This window comes from Solanum tuberosum, unplaced genomic scaffold (assembly GCF_000226075.1).
Source record: "Solanum tuberosum cultivar DM 1-3 516 R44 unplaced genomic scaffold, SolTub_3.0 scf00055, whole genome shotgun sequence".
NCBI lineage: Eukaryota > Viridiplantae > Streptophyta > Magnoliopsida > Solanales > Solanaceae > Solanum > Solanum tuberosum.
The window spans coordinates 1,137,760-1,154,487 of NW_006238981.1; the positions used below are offsets into that span (position 1 = coordinate 1,137,760).

Below are 16,728 nucleotides of genomic sequence, written 5' to 3' on the forward strand. Positions count from 1 at the left end.
AACGACATTACTCAATATAAATCAAGTTTGCGCATAACCCATTTTTTTCTAAGCTCTGGAGCCAAGCAGCAAAAAATCCAGCATTTCTCAGGTCAACAGTTTGCATAGTTCATTCATTATCGAAGTCTAATTTCAATATCAAAGGCATTAATTTTTCAGCAGAAGTGTTTTTTGGTTCATGTTGTAGCCTTATTTGTTCTTCAGCTATTGTTGTCCATCTATCAACAGATTTGGCCAAGCTATTTTCAATAGAATTCTTAATTCTCTTGGGACGTGATGCCAAAGTTGGTTGCTCATCTAAATGACTTTTTCCTGCTCTCTTTTCTTGATTAGATGATTGGGTTACTTCAGTACTAGTAAAGTTCATGTTCTGAACAAAATATCCATCATCCGGGTCAACAAATTATGTATCTTCAGGAGCAGGTGTGGTAACTTTTTCAGCAGATATATCATCATCGGTGAATTCACTTTGAAAATCTTCGACATCATTAATTTCACACCCATTCCTATCATCACCGATAGTATCTCCAAAAAATAAGGCAAAGTATTATAGTCTGGCAACGTCTTCGTCCTATACGTAGAATTTTTTGGGTGTGCCTATTATATTATCAATAGTCTTTAATCAGAAAAATAAATAACATAAATTTAAACTATATTGGGAAAAAAAATAACAATATATATAACTCACTGCAAGGTATTGCTCCCAGACATCATCTTCAACATCAACTTTTTGAATTTCTTCATTCCACCCAAATTCACTATGTTGTGACATTTTACTTCATAGTAGCATATATCTTCTTCAAAGTTCTCATCCTATTTTTCATTTTAGTCTTATCTAATTTGTCCCCATATAGCTTGTTCATTTCTTTTTCTACACTATCCCATCCTTCGGTGGTTAAGCCTCCTGGTTGCGTTCTTTCCAACTTAACTTGTTCAACAATAAAGTAAATGAAGTGTTCATCTTGAACTTCACTCCATTTGGTGTATGGTTTTCCAACAGGTGTTTGGTTAGTTGTCATCCTACATAAATGAAAATATAAAACACTAAAGCAGGCTATGATGTTAATTTGACAAGGTGAACTTGATTGTTCTTAGAGTAACACGAGGAGTAATGTACCTCATGCTCACATTTACCGGATGACTATGACTAATCACCTATATCAAGTATGGCAAGAGAGGAATCAAAGATTATTTTGGTTCGACGCATCATCTAGGAAATGATGTACAAGACCAGTTTCAAGCCCAAGCGAGCAACGATGATAGCTAACCTGAACTATTAACCCATTTAAAGTTTGGTTGGTGGGCTAGCTAGGAGTTGATATTTTATTTTGCTACTCACTATTGCTACCAGTGATAATATTTATGCATTGTAACAATCAACTAGACAACTTTAAATACAAAGAATGTAAATAGGAAGAAAGCAAGAGCAGAGGCATATCGACTAAGGCGAACTTCACAAAGTCATAAGCTAGTAAGACAAGGAAGAGAAATAAGCAAGCCAACATGCTTAAAGCCATGATTTATTAAAACCAAACAGATCCTGAAATTACATAACTAGATGATTGTCATTGTAGGAAATATGTATAACTGATTGTTAGAATCGATTTTCTAATTTATTATTATTATCAGAAATTAAAGAAAAAAATAATAATTCTCATATTTATTTTAATCTCAAGAACTAACAGGAGAAAAAACAAAGACCAAATTCATACATAATCTATCTAGACATCAAAATATGAAAGTAAAATGAATCAAGAAATAAATCTTACTTGAAAGAAGAAGTACAGGGTTTGTTGTTGTGCCGTTGTTAGAACTGAAAATGTCCAGACAAAAAAGGAAGAAGTGTCTTTTGGTATTCCAAACAAAAATATATTTTTAAAAAATATAACATTAAAAAAGAAAAAATTATTTTGGCCAGAAAATTTTGGCCATAATGGCCAGAATGGCACATTCACACTATAAACAGGTTTACTTTTTGACATTCTTACCCTTATTTAAATATAAATTTATTAATTATTTTTTAATACATGAAAAGTTTCCCAATACATGGGGAATAGACTTGTTCCCGGATTCTCATAATTTCCATAAATACATGTTAATTTCAATTTCTTTTAAAAAGGCTATAAAATGATAGCCTTAATAATTTATTTTCTTCCCTCTACTTTTCCAATATAAATTATGAAGAACACAAATTTGAAATTTACAATTAAGAAATAAAATTTGAAATTTAAATGGCAAGATAAGCACTAATAATATTAAATTTACAATAAATCTATCTCACACTCAATTCAAATTCAAGATTCATAAAATAACTTAACAAGTAAAATTATTAATAAAAAATGTCATATATACTGGCCATTTATATAATACTACTACTACTAATAATAATAATAAATTATATTTCTCAACTTTGTGATATAGAGATAATATATTTTTTGTTAAAAGAAAGTGGCTCACATCTATTTCAATTGTTACATATATAACTTTGATATAGCTAAAATCTTTTTTAGCTGACGGAAGTGAAAAAATTGATTCAAAATTAATTTTTGATAAAATAAAAATTATACAAGGTATGTTTGACCCTTCTCGCAATATTTTGAGGTATGCTTGAAGAGCCAAGATCACTTTTGGCTGACGGAAGTGAAAAACTTATTAAATTTTTTTAACAAAATAACAATATAAAAGGTATATTTAACCCTTCTAGCAATATTTCGAGGTATATTTGATCCTCTTCATACATGAATTTTCGTCTCTCTCTTTTTTCTTTTTTTTTATCTTCTTTAATTCAATGACTAATTTTGATTTACTATGTTGATGATCAAATTTAATTTTTCACTCATCTTATTGCAAAGTCTATTATAAATGCATCAACTTTTTTTACAACTACAAAATAAAATTCAATATAACCGCAAAAAAAATTAATTTTAATTTGCTTTTTTTAAAAAAAAATCATTTTATTTCGTTCACTATTTCTTTTTATTTCTCATGTTTTCCACACTAAAGAATGAAAGCGAAAAATTAAATAGGAACAACAAACTCAAATAATGATAAACAAATATATTCATGAGGGAGATAATTAAGACCCAAATTAACCGTTGAATTAAAGAAACTCAAAAATAAAATCACGTGAAAAAACTATCCGATTTACTTCTATATGAATATTATTTGATTAAATAACTAAAATAAATAAATTAAAAATCTAAATTTTAACTTTCGTTAGTCAAAAGAGGATATATGAGTTATTTAATTTGCACATGTAAAAGTAAAAGTATATGTGACCTTTTTTTTTTATGGAATATATATTATATCTATATCACAAAATTAAGGAGTATATCAAATCTTTTTCTCCTAATAATAATCCAACATAATTTGCACAATATTATTATTATGAAGATCAAACAAACAATGTGGTATAGTAATGAAGTGTAAAAAATATTCTGAACCTTATTTGATTATTCTATATCAATGTTAGTATTATATTAAAAAGAGAGTAGTCAACCTTGATATTAAGACAATTATATTATAAGAAATGACTTTCTTAATTCAATACTACAAAAAATGCATTATTATTAATAGTTATTTAAAACATCTAAGTCCCAAAATTATATTATTATTTTTCTAAAAGAAAAACACACACGATGTATGAACGGTTAATTAATTAATGAAGAACCGTATTAATCATTATCATTTAATTGTAAATTTTAGAATCTATATTTAATTTACTTAAGTATATTGTATATTGCTGAGATTTCCCGAGAGTAACGTGTTAATGTTAATTATAGTCTTATACTAGCACTATATTACGTCAGATTGATAACTTATAGATCATTACTCATATTTGTTATTAATATAACGTCTAAGTATATAATTTTATTAATTATTATGTTTAAATAAATTTAAGCTATTTATTTGAATATTTTAAAATATAATCTAAAACTATATTAATAACGACAATCAAAACTCGAAATACTTTAGAGATGGTGGATATCAAAATATTACAAAAATCATATAGTTCATCGGTGTCGATCCTATTTAACAACAATCATATCAAATATTTCATAGTTTTGCACCCTTATATTATGTTGACTTGATAATATGTAAACTATTACTTATTTATTATTATTAATATGAGTTCTAACTAAGTAAGTTTATGAATTTGCGTTTAAATAAATTTAAAATACATATTTAAATAATTTTGTAAGTATAATTTGAAAATATTTCAATAAAGTCAGGCAAAACTTAAAACACTTTATATATATGATAAACATCAAAACATTATAGAAATCATAAAATTTGTATTACTTATAAGTATCGACCCTAATTAATTTTGTAAGAATAACTTCACAAAAAGATTTTTTTATAGTTCTAATTTATTATTTAATAATTATATTTTAATATAATTAGTTATAGATAAACTTAGTTGGAGATGTAAGTGTATATTTCTTATAGTACATAAAGTGTTAAATTGTTTAAGTTTTGAAATATAGAGAGTGTATTTAAAATTGAGTCATATTACAAAAAATAATTAATGTATTAATTATATATACATAGAGAATTTGACATTAAATCAAATAAATTATGATTTTTTTTGTGCAAATATTATTTTTTTTGTTTCATTTCATAGGATGAATTTAACCAATTTAATTTCTTAAATATAATTATTTATTTTCACCATATTCTTGTTTTTTTTTATAAGAAGAGCCAAAAAAAAAAAAGTCAAGAAGGAGAAGTAAAATGACGAAAAAAAAAGAATTGAAGAAGGAATAAGGCATGGGACCCAGAAAATTCATCTTATCATAATAATAAATGCTCATACTATTTAGAAAATATCAAAAAGTTAATTTTATTTTGGAGAAAAAAGACTATAACAGTCTTTTTCACTATTCTGGCCAAATTCTAGCCACATTTTTCTGGCCATTTAGCACTCAATTCCTTACCCTCCCTTGAAAATTGAGGAGTGTAATTACTCCCCTTCAATTACACCCAATTCCCCTCTTACCAAGTAATTACTTGGTCTACCAAACAGGATAAAAGAGAGTAATTACACCAATTACACTAATTCCCAATTCCATTGTGGCCTTCCAAATAGGTCCTTAGTATTTTAGTTTACTCAACCTTAAATAGTTCGCCTAATTGTTTAAATATGAGATTTCTAACTTAGACTTTAATAGGTTAGTTAGAAAGTGATTCAATTTTAGTCATTCAATTATTAATATTTTATCTGAAAATTCATCTAATCAATTTAAATAAATTTTGTTGATTTTATGAGCATTTTAATAGTATTATTAAATTGTGTTAAAGTGCTTTTTTCCATTTCCTGTCTTATTACTCATTATGGTGCATTACTTCTTTATTTACATTTGGCTTAATTGAAATTCTGCATTGCTAAGAAAGTTGGGTGTATTGGTATCTATTTTGTGGTTTCTTGTCGAACGTGATAATAATCAACTATGATCATTACTTCTCAGTATTAATATTTTTTGTTATTCTTCCTCAGTTTTGTTAAGTAATCATCTAAGTTCAAAAAAAAATAACGTGATTTGTTATTATAATAATAACTCAATTCAAGTTGACTTGTAATAGCTTGTGCATGATTAGAATTATGCAAAATTTTATGAGAACTTAGGTACGTTTGGACTCTCAAATTCTGAAAATAAACACACACCGCATAATTTATTACTCTTAAAGTTTGCTTTTTGCTATGAGTGGTACTCCAATTTTCAACATTTTAAGAAAAGTCACGTTTCTTTTTAATTTTAAATAAAATTATTTTTCGTTTGATAGAAACATTTTCTGTTTTTCGACGATTTACTCATATTTTGAAAATAAATTCCTTAAAACATTGAGCAAAAATTTTAGAAATTGTTTTGATTAATTTTTTCAAGAATTGATAATACTGTCTGAGTTTTAGTTAGAACAGTAATATAAGTTAACACATTGATATATATAATTACAAAGACATATTTATGATTTGAATTTTATTGATTCAAAAGTTTCTAAACTCGCAGTTCAGTTATTTTTCTTCATTTAGTGGGAAACATTTTCGTTGAAATTTTTTTGACACTCAACACGAAAATGTGACTTACTTTTTCAGATTATATATTTTTTTATACCAAATTGAGGGCATCTCTTTTAATCTTTTTTGAGAGTATTCCAAAAGGGAAAAAAATGACAGAAAAAAAAGCTAACAAATTTGGACCTTACTTTTGGAATTTTGAAGAAATAATAGAAGAAGAATAAGAAGATGCGGGGAAAAGGATGAGTGCTTGATGGGCCTAAAAAGTCAAAGAAAAAATAAATAATGATAAGGCGGCTGATTTTTAGGATTTGACTGAAAGTTTAAATTCTTTTTTTCATAATGAAGATCTCATCATATTCCCTAAGTTTCTATTTATGTCGCGGGTTTAATTGAACACGAAATTTAATAAATAGAATTTGTAGAATTTAATATTTGACATTCACATTAAGGATAAAATAGTAAATTTAATGGTTAAGTTATTTTTAAGTGTACAAATAAGATATTTTATTTTTGATATATATTTAAAAAAAAGAATAAAATGTAATGTATAGATTGAGACAGAAGAAGAATAAAAGTTTTTCGTTTTTTTTAAAAAAATATCCATAGAATATTAAAAAAAATCCACTTTTTCCACCTTTGTTGATTGTTGCACGACTTATCTACTTCCACTCGTGAAAAAAAAGGCACAAAAAGCAACATAGACATCATGAGAAATTGAGATAGAAAGGTTAATTATCTTTGCCAGTTGCATAGTGAGTGACCCCAATAGACCCGAGGGGTTGGGCTGTTGGAGGAGGATGGTGCCCGAACACGGAACGTAGTCAGGTAGGATTGAGGAGTTCAAATGCATCCTTTCAATAAAAATAAAAAATTTATTTATTCATGATTAAAAATATTTTTTATGTGTAAATATGTATATGTTGAGCTCAGCCTCTTTGTATGTCTTACCTCTTCATATTTTGAACCCCTTGATGAAAATTATGACTCTATCACTGTTTAACGCGTATCCGATCAAAGAAACCACTATGCATACCGAAAAGGAAGATGATTGGTTCCAACGGGGACCATGCACAGGTTCCTCAGGTTACGATTAATTATCATTATGGACTTCATTCACAGGAAAAGAAAAAAAAACATGTTGATACGTCGATATACACTTTCCTCTTCCCAGGAATGAAGAATTTTCGAAAAAAAAAGATTTTCGTTTTTTATTTTGGGTACATGAAAAGTATTTTTGACATGTTACAATCTTGGCGGAAATGTCTCATTGTGGACTTGTCATTGGTTGTGTAGTAAGTGTCCCAATATGGAGCTGAGGGGCTAGCTAGAATAAAATAGAAGGGGACACATTTGAAACAAATTAATGAAGTACGTTGCATGTTATTACAACTCTCTAAAGTAGCTTTATTTTGGCTTGTTGCACTTGTGTCTTTGATCAAATTTTGAAATGGACCTTTATGGCTGTACTACTTGGACCCTGCTACAATTACAGACCAAATTTTTTCAGCCACTCGAGTGGATACAAGCAGTAGATTTGTCATTCCATAGATTTTAGCTAATATCTTGTGATAAGAAAGGGATCGAAAAAAAAGTCATATAGTGATTCAAAACATAGGCGAGACACGCGGTAGACTTCATACCAATTCATTCGTAAAAAAATCTTGCAATAACTACGGAAAACTACATAATGAAATTCCTAGAAAATATGCATATACACTACCGACTAAAATGTGAAGGCAAAGCGTTACCAAAAAGTGTTGAGTAGCAATGAAAGTTCAAAAATAATAATATATGGTGTGTTTTGGTATGGTAGGAAAATATTTCTCATAAAAAATGTTTACTAAGAAAATAAGTGAATTTTATGTATTTTTTTCATGTGTTCATATCATAAGCAAAAAATATTATTGTAAATATATAACTTATATAAGTAAATATGATGGAAAATAGGATTGGGGGTAAGGGCATATGGTGGTCAGGTGGTGGAGATAGAAGCTTTGCGGAGAACATGAAGTATGTTGTAAGGTGGAACTTATTTTTCCTACCTAAACTAGAAATGTATTTGTTTTCGTAAAATAAAATATTTTTTTGATATATTAATCTACTAAACATTAAAAAAAAAAAAAAAGTTTCCTCCTGCCGAACACACCCATAATTTCCAATATTCGAAAGAGTTCACAAATTACAAGGGAAGTAAATGATAGCGGAGGACAGAGCAAATTATTGGTGGAATATTACACATTGGGAGCAAGCGAAGGCACATGCGTGGACAAACTCTGTCTAGTTTTGATTAAAATCAAAATTAAATTAATTTAAATGATTTTTTTAAATATCAACATTAATTTGAAAAGAACTTATCATTCTTCATCAACATATAATTCTTTAATACTCCCTCCATTTCAAATTAATTGAATTGTTGAGACATTTTTCATTTTTCAAATTAAGTTAGTTATTCAGTTTTCAAGACTACTTTTAGAATATTCTTCTAATTGTACCCTTCATTAGTCAGTATTGGAATTAATGTTTAGTTATTTTAATCATAAATTTGATAATAATTAACAAGAGTAAAAATGAAAAGTTATACCTAATTTATGTCTTAATCTTCTTTTCTTAAAGGGTGTGAAACAACTCAACAATTCAATTAATTTGAAATGGAGGGAGTATTCTTTAATACGGTAGAGCAATAATTTTTTGGTATTATAATGAAAATGTTTTGTGATCTATAAGCTATAATTTTGCGAGTAGAAGCATATATAAACAAATCAAACATGTATGATTTGTTGTTTGATTATTTTTTCTTGGATTTGTTCTTAATATAATCAAACAGAACCAGATATTTTAGATTTATAGAAATTTAAACTTATGAACTGCCGTATCGTGTGATCGTTTGACAGAAAGTGTTAGTTAATGCTGAGATAAAAGAATTCTTACTTGGTTTTTCTGATTAATTTTTTTTATATTTTCTGAAATATTCCAGCTTATAGTTCAGGTACCGGTCACAGAATGCAAGAAGAATTTTAGCACTAAGCTTTCCAAGGTTCTTTACAGAATGTGTTACATAATTATTTTCTCTTGGGCTGTCTCCGATTAAAAAATTCCTCACCAAATTAGAGTTCACTAAATGTTAAACTAAATTAAAAATCTCCTATGAAGGAAACTAATATTACATGTTTCACAAATTTGATAATACAGGAAGTAAAAATATCTTGCAAGAATCCAAGACACAAATCTCACAACTCAAGTACGAAAGCAAACTCCATCCTTAAATTCAATTTTTGTTTGTTAGTAATTGAGGGTTAGATATCATCTTTATACACACAATGGTGGGACTTCCACAACAGCCTTAACCTAGTAGTATATAATAATACAAGAATACCCCGAAAAAACCAGTATTCTGGATTTATTTACACAGGGGCAAGCATCAAATTCACCCAACACCACAATGAGCCAACAGAGTTGGCTTCCGGTCACCACCACATCAAATGGCATTCAAGGTTGGAGGGGCAATGGCATTGAGTGCACACGAGTAAAAAGAAAAGACAAAAAACTTAATCTATCTCCTAAGATGATCACGAGTGAAGAATGGATGCCGCAAGGCTTCCCGAGCAGTTAATCTTTCTGAAGGATCATATCTAAGAAGTCCTTGCAAAAGATTAATAAGATCACCAGCAGAGTGATCCACATGCTGCATGATTATGTTCTGCAATATAAAGCACAATTATTAGTAAACACCATGCAAATTCATTCAGCCAAACTGCATAAAAAAAAAGGATTAGAAAAAGTACCTGAAGACGGGCCAACTTCAACACAGCTTTAATACTATCCCGGGAAGTTGCCCCCTCAGGCCAGTCCAACCTTCCTCTTCTAACATACTTCTCCGCTTGACGGCTGTGATTAGAGTAGGAAGTAATTCATCAATTTACATAGAATAACGAAAGAGTCATCTCTCTAATTGAATCAAGCGAGCCGCTGTTGAAGTAGACAACAAATCTATTGACTTACTCCACTCTTTTCAGCATGTGCTGAGGCAGAGGGCCCAGTACTTTCTCCATCATAGCAAGGTGTTCTAAATTCTCGTGTGTTTGAAACAATGCTTCTCCCTAGATGAAGTTGCAAGACAAATCAGTTGGCAACAAATAATTGAAGGAAACCAAGGTTAATCCAGATTGAACAGAGCTTACCGAACAAAGTTCCACAAGGATACAGCCAACACTCCATATATCACAAGGATAGGACCATCCAAGACCTGAAATAGATGTGGTGAATTGAATGCTTCGTTGATGCAAGAATAATGGAGAAAACACCTAGATATTTGAACTCCTTACCTAGAATAACTTCAGGTGCACGGTAATGACGAGTTGACACAACATATGTCTGATTCTGACGGTCGTATGTAGTGCTACCAAAATCAATTACCTTTATAGCACTTGATTTTGGGATTCTTTTATAGTAAGAACCATCTTTTGGTGACCTAGAAGACACCTGTATTAAATAATTGGCAAACATGAGCAGTAGTATCAAGAACAAATTACGAAGTAAGGTTGCGTTCAACACATATTGAAGTACACAAAAAAGGGCATAACCAATCAAATAAGCTTACCTTGTAGTCAGGAACCTTTACATATTCTGGGGAGGTGAGAAGTATGTTCTCAGGCTTCAGGTCAGTATGGATAAGGCGCAAATCATGCATAACTACAAGATAAGCCAGATCATAATCAATTACAAGACGGTATATAACTATTCAAATGAAGTATGCATGATGACACTATTCAAATGAAGTAATGATAAATACAATGCATACGGTCCTGATCATGAGGTACATTTTATATTCAGCACAAAGCCTATCTGCATCTAATATATATGCATGATTGAAGAAAAGAGAAGTGCTCAAAGCTTTTTTTACACACATGCTACACAATCCAACAGTTGTCTTCCAATCTCACGGACAAGATCAATGGGAAATGAACGGTAATTGTTTTTCCGAAGGAAATCATATAAGCTTGGTCCAAGCTTCTCAAAGACCTGTTAAAACCATTTAAGTTCATCCAAAATTTTAATCCCCATAAGATTGTAAGGTGGGGAAATTAACCCATCCAAATCAATCATATATACTTACAATACAGATATGATTACGATAGTCAAACCAGTTCCATATTTGTACGCAACTGCAAGGAACAAACCAGTTCAACACTTGACAAATAACAAAATTCCCGCGAATGAGTACACAGATTACAATAACAGTAGATTTAACAGGCAATTACTCACCGATTGCCATTGTCATGTTTACCAAGCTGTTGAAGCATTTCAACCTCAATCATTGCTGCATCACGATACTTCTTCATACCCCGAACAATTTTTATAGCCACCATTTCTTTCCTTTCACGATCCCAGCATTCTAGGACCTGACCGAAAGTACCTTCACCCATCTTACTGTGGATCTTATCTACATTACAGGAAAATCTAAAAACCATTAGGGGGATATAGAGCAGATAAGGGAAATACACAGTACACATTCCACAATACTCTCTTCCTTCTTTATTCATTTTAAAGAATCATTTTTGTTATGAATCAAAATAAAACCGAAATAGATGACCATCAAATCAAAGGAACAAATAGGAAACATCTAAAAGCTGATAGACATGATAATATCAACTATATTGCTAGTACAGTAGGATTTTAGGAAAAGGTGAATATGTTAAATCATTTTATATTATATTAGGGTGCATAAACTATTATGTGTAACAGAAGTAATCAGATGGTCAGCATAGTAACCAAGGCACCAAAACATAAGTAGAATTTTTTGGTGATGGTAAAGATGATTACAGCGTGATGTTAAATTTTCTCCCAGCTCAAACACAAAATGTCCATCCTTGTCATCTTCTCTCCGAGGGGGTGAACCATTTTGAGCCACTTCCTTAATAGTAAAGGGAGCACTAGTAAGGTCAGTGAGTTGCCTTGAAGATGCATAGCTTGTCACATTCCCAACATCTTGTCCACAAAACAATCCTAGCTGAGCCTACACACAGGCATTCCATTCATGGTATCTTAATACAAAACTAATTTTATTATTACCTTTGGATGCCTTCAAAGTAGTAAATAGAATTCACAAAACATAACACAAAGTAGCAATGTTAATAATAAAGGACTGGGAAAAACAATCAACCAGTAACCAAATACCCATAAATCAATAGTTGGAGCAAGATACAGAAAACAAAGTGCCGCAATAAGGGCTTAGATCAAGTTTATATAATATATCCCAACTTCTAAAATTCATGAAAGATACTACCACAATCGTCTGCAAAGAAATATTTTTTTATGTAACAACTCTACAGCAAAAAAAATTGTTTGGAAAAACTTGCATTTGTTTATTTCTCTAAAAGTTAAGATAGAGTTCTAGCCAATTGTGCAACAGTTCATCAGGCGAATCAATACAGTCCACCCTCTTAACATAGAAATCAGATACACATGAGATTTTTTTTCGAAAATTTGAATTAACATTATGATATCCTTTCACATAATATTTTAGTCGAAAAGAACTATTCAAATTAAATTGAAACATCATAATAATCACAAAATCTCAAAAACAGATAATTCATGTCAGATCTGATTATAAAACGGTCATCAGGGAAAAAAAAGAAAAGAATCGTTAACATATAAGTAATTTTTACCCTCACGGCTGAAGAAACAAAAATCAAACCCTGAAATACAAAAACCCAGCTAAAAAAAATACCATATCATGTAAGAACAACAATAGATCTAATCTAGAAACAACATAGAACACATCAAGACTGAGTCTTTCCCATACCTGACGCGAAATAAACCTAATCTTGATCAGATCTAGCAAAACCAAAGCGAAAAAAACAACAAAGATAGAATAAAAAGATCGATGAATTAGAGGATAGATCTAATACCTTAGGTGGTTCAGGGAGAACATCCCAGCCCAGACGCGCCCTCTTTCTTGGCCGTCGGTCAAGATTCGTCAACGGAAAACCGGTCACGCGCTCCGTCTCCATGGCAGAAAGCTTAGAAATCTAGAGAGAGAAAGCTTTAGAGAGAGAGAATAATAGCGAAGAAAGTAATGATAAGACGGAAGAGATTGATGCGAAATAACAAACCCTAGGGGTATCCACCTAATATTGACCTAACAAATTTTGAAGAGTCGGTTAATCTCAAATCGAAACCGAACAAGTGTCGAGATCGTGTCCGTTCGCGACCTTATCACATTCAAGCTAATATCGGGTTGTATTCGGACTTTTTAAAGCTGGATTAGATCTGTGGGCCTTAACCATGTAATGACCCATTGTCGGGCTTCTCTTTGCTTCTACAATATAAAGGCCCAACATTGGCCCATAAAAAAGTGACAAGTTTTTGCAAGGATTGTTCCTACTTCCTAGTAAAACATAACTTATGCCTTGCGAACTTTATCTTATGACTTTTTTGCCAAACCTTAAAAAAGTTGTCTTGTTCAACAAAAATTTAGAGAACTTAGTCTCTATCGGCATAAGTTTGTATAAATAAGTTATGTCTACGAAACTTCTTTTCCTTGATAAAAATAATAAAATAGAGACAGATAAAGAGAGGAACCTTCGGAAAGACGCCACCATGAATCGTATTTTTTGAAATGAGGTCCTAGATAACACGACATGAAGACTTCGGGGTTAGCTCACCCTTGCAGGATTGTGAGTCTTTGTTACGGGCATAGAACATATGTTGCCCGTGGCATATATAAGGGGCATGATGACTTGACGTCATCCTCATCTTCTCCAACTTATTATTGACAGTTCATTCAAGATTTTGAACTCAACAATGGCAACAAAAAATGAGGATTGCACTTGTTGCAAGAGTTAACACAATACCTTACCACACGAGCTGACGAGAACCATGCACTATATGTGCCGGCCTTCCCTAAGACACCCCTCTCTTTTGAGAGGATTTGTGGTATGTCAAGCCTTGGTAAGGTTCTTCCCTAATTAATATTTTTTTTATAACGAAAACTTATAAAATATTTTAAGCCACCAAAAGAAAGAAAAAAGAAGCTTATTATATTGGTGCTACTATTTAAATCCAATAATCAATGCGCAATATTTACAAATAAACTAAAACGAAAAAAGTATTGTATTAAGTATGTAATATAGAATAAAAGTTTAATTAAAAACATTTCAAGAGCACTAATGATAGTAGGGTTTTTTTTCTCATCACATAAGAGGGCATTTCAAGAAATACCATTGGTGAAATTCCGTTGTAAGTCTTTAATTTGCCTTGATGATATTGTTTATGAGAATTTTTGTACTATTTTCAGACATATTTTCTTTTAAAATAATTGAAATGTCTCGTATTACTTGTTGATGAGCAATATTATCAATTCCTCCGACATTTTGTTTGACCCCATCTTTTTTCTCTCTTTATCATCTTTAATTCTTTACTCTTTAATTTTGGCGCTAAGATTTTGCCTTGTTGGAACTTCTTGAGTAAGGACCCAAGTAGATAGTACCTAGATAGCAAAACAGAAGTTACAAACAAATACGGTAAGGATTTTTCTTTGACATCAATATTACTATTTAAGAATCACTCTGGTCGGTACTCCTCTGGATTGTCAGCCATAACTAACAATTGAAGAACAAGTGACCAATATGATTATATAGACACATATATTTATGTATGTACGTTTTGTTAGATATTTTTTGTACTTAATAGATAGAGGTCTTAAATTAAACATACATATCTGTTCATGAAAGAAGATAATTATTATGAAAAGTCATTTTGTAATTTATAGAGGTCTTAAATTGAAGATTTTTTTACCAAACTAAGCCATTATTTAAACCAAATCACCAAAATAATATGTTTTTAATTTTTTTTATGAAACTAGGATAAATGTATTTCTAAGTAACATTTTAGGGTATTTTTATTTTAAAAATTCAACGGACAAAAACTGACGGAGTTGACGACTTTAAATGAATAAACGTACTCTGAGTAACGTTTTACACCTAAAACGTTACTCACGAGTACATTTATTGAGAATCTAATCACGGGCCACTGAATCCAATCCTGCAAATGCAAATGAAGTGACCAGTTGTGTTCAATGAGTCCGGAGCCAAAATGACCCTTTTTTTCCATTGAAAAAACAAAAACGACACATCAAAAAAAAATTTAATCAAAAGGGTAAAATCGCTCCTGACGGAGCAATTTTTTTTGACAAATTGACGCCGTTCCGTTTAAATAAACATCGCTGCCTTAGCAGCGATTTTCTAAAAGAAAAAAACTTTTTTCTTTAAAATCGCGTTTTTATAAAAAAAAAAAAAAATTAAAAGTAAAATTGCTGCTATAGCAGCGATTTGTTACAAACAATGGCAGCCTTTTGATTAAAAAAATAAATTCTTTTGAAGTTAAATGCTGCTATAGGTCATTATTTGTTATAATATAGTTATGATATAAATGCAGTGTACTTACATATTTATTTTAATTTTGAATTTACAAAATACTAAATTATTTTCTTACTTTTTAAATCACTTGAATGGCAGCGAATCAACTTCAGTTTTTTTTTTTTATTAAAACGATGCCATAGCAATTTTATTTTATTCTTTAAAATAAAAATTCATAAGATCGCTGCCAGGGCAGCGATTTATGTATTTTTATTTTTATTTTAAAATTCCTTAAAAAGAAATTGCTGCTATAGGAGCGATTTTTACTTTTAATTTTTGTTTAATAAAAACCCTGCTATAGCAGTGATTTTAAAGAGAGAAAGAATTTTTTTTTTATTCATTTCTTTTAAAGGATTTTTGTTAGAAGAAAATCGCTCCGTCATGAGCAATTTTACCCTTTTGGTTAAATTTTTTTTTGATGTGCCGCTTTTGTTTTTTGAAGAAAAAAAGTTGCCTTTAGCTCCGGACTCTGTGTTCAATTGCCATCTTACCTCTCTTTATTGTAGAATATTTATCGTAACATGCATGTTGGAGCAGTTGGAGTTGTCACAGAGAGTTATCATAAATATAAATGGAGACTTTTGTAAAGCAACAAGTTTTATTACTCATTGGAGAATTCATTGCGATTATTGATTTCATGTAACTATATTTATGGTATGAGATGACTTTTATGTTGAGATTTATGGTATGAGATTTCATGAATGTGTATGAGATGAGATTTCATGATTTGTAGGGATTTCGTTTTCAAAATTAGGAGAAAGGACATCAAGACCAATTGGCCATTTGCATTTGCAGGATTGGATTCATCAGTGGTCCGTGATAGAATTCTCAATAAATGTACTCGTGCAAAACGTTACTCAAGAGTATGTTTATTCATTTAACGTCGTCAGTTCCGTTAGTTTTTGTCCGTTGAATTTTTTAAAATAAAAATATCCTAAAACGTTACTCAGAAATACGTTTATACTAGTTTTGTAAAAAAAAACGTATTATTTTGGTGAATTGATTTAAATAACAGCTTAGTTTGGTAAAAAATTCTAAATTGAACATACATACATGTTCATAAAAGAACATGACTATTATGAAAAATCATTTGTTCATAAAAGAATAATACTATTATGAAAAGTCATTTCTTAAGTTCTTTAAATATAAGAACTCTTTAGAAGTAGCAAAGAAGAAAAATCTACATGTATACATACTAGGACTTTGTTATATCCTGAAAGTATATATCAGGACTTTATTATTTCTGAATGAAAATATTACTTGTATTTTTCTCAATATATATATATATATATA

At 30.2% G+C, this 16,728-nt stretch overlaps 1 protein-coding gene across 3 annotated transcripts; it reads right to left on the bottom strand.

Annotated features, from left to right (window-relative positions):
- Positions 1–9,246: 9,246 nt before the first annotated feature.
- LOC102588766 (serine/threonine-protein kinase AFC2) lies at positions 9,247–13,123 on the bottom strand. 3 transcript variants are annotated; one of them, XM_006344427.2, is made up of 11 exons: positions 12,928–13,123; positions 11,840–12,032; positions 11,282–11,459; positions 11,133–11,181; positions 10,924–11,038; positions 10,617–10,708; positions 10,342–10,498; positions 10,198–10,262; positions 10,019–10,116; positions 9,802–9,904; positions 9,247–9,716 (listed from the first exon to the last, which is right to left on the bottom strand). In XM_006344427.2, the coding sequence occupies exons 1-11, from the start codon at positions 13,027–13,029 to the stop codon at positions 9,570–9,572; spliced, it is 1,299 nt and encodes a 432-aa protein (XP_006344489.1). In that variant the 5' UTR covers positions 13,030–13,123; the 3' UTR covers positions 9,247–9,569. The 3 variants fall into 3 exon arrangements, with proteins under 3 accessions (XP_006344489.1, XP_006344490.1, XP_015162881.1); XM_006344428.2 differs by lacking the exon at positions 11,840–12,032 and having other exon boundaries at positions 12,928–13,109; XM_015307395.1 differs by lacking the exon at positions 11,840–12,032 and having other exon boundaries at positions 11,282–11,476; positions 12,928–13,042.
- Between the last annotated feature and the right edge of the window lie 3,605 nt (positions 13,124–16,728).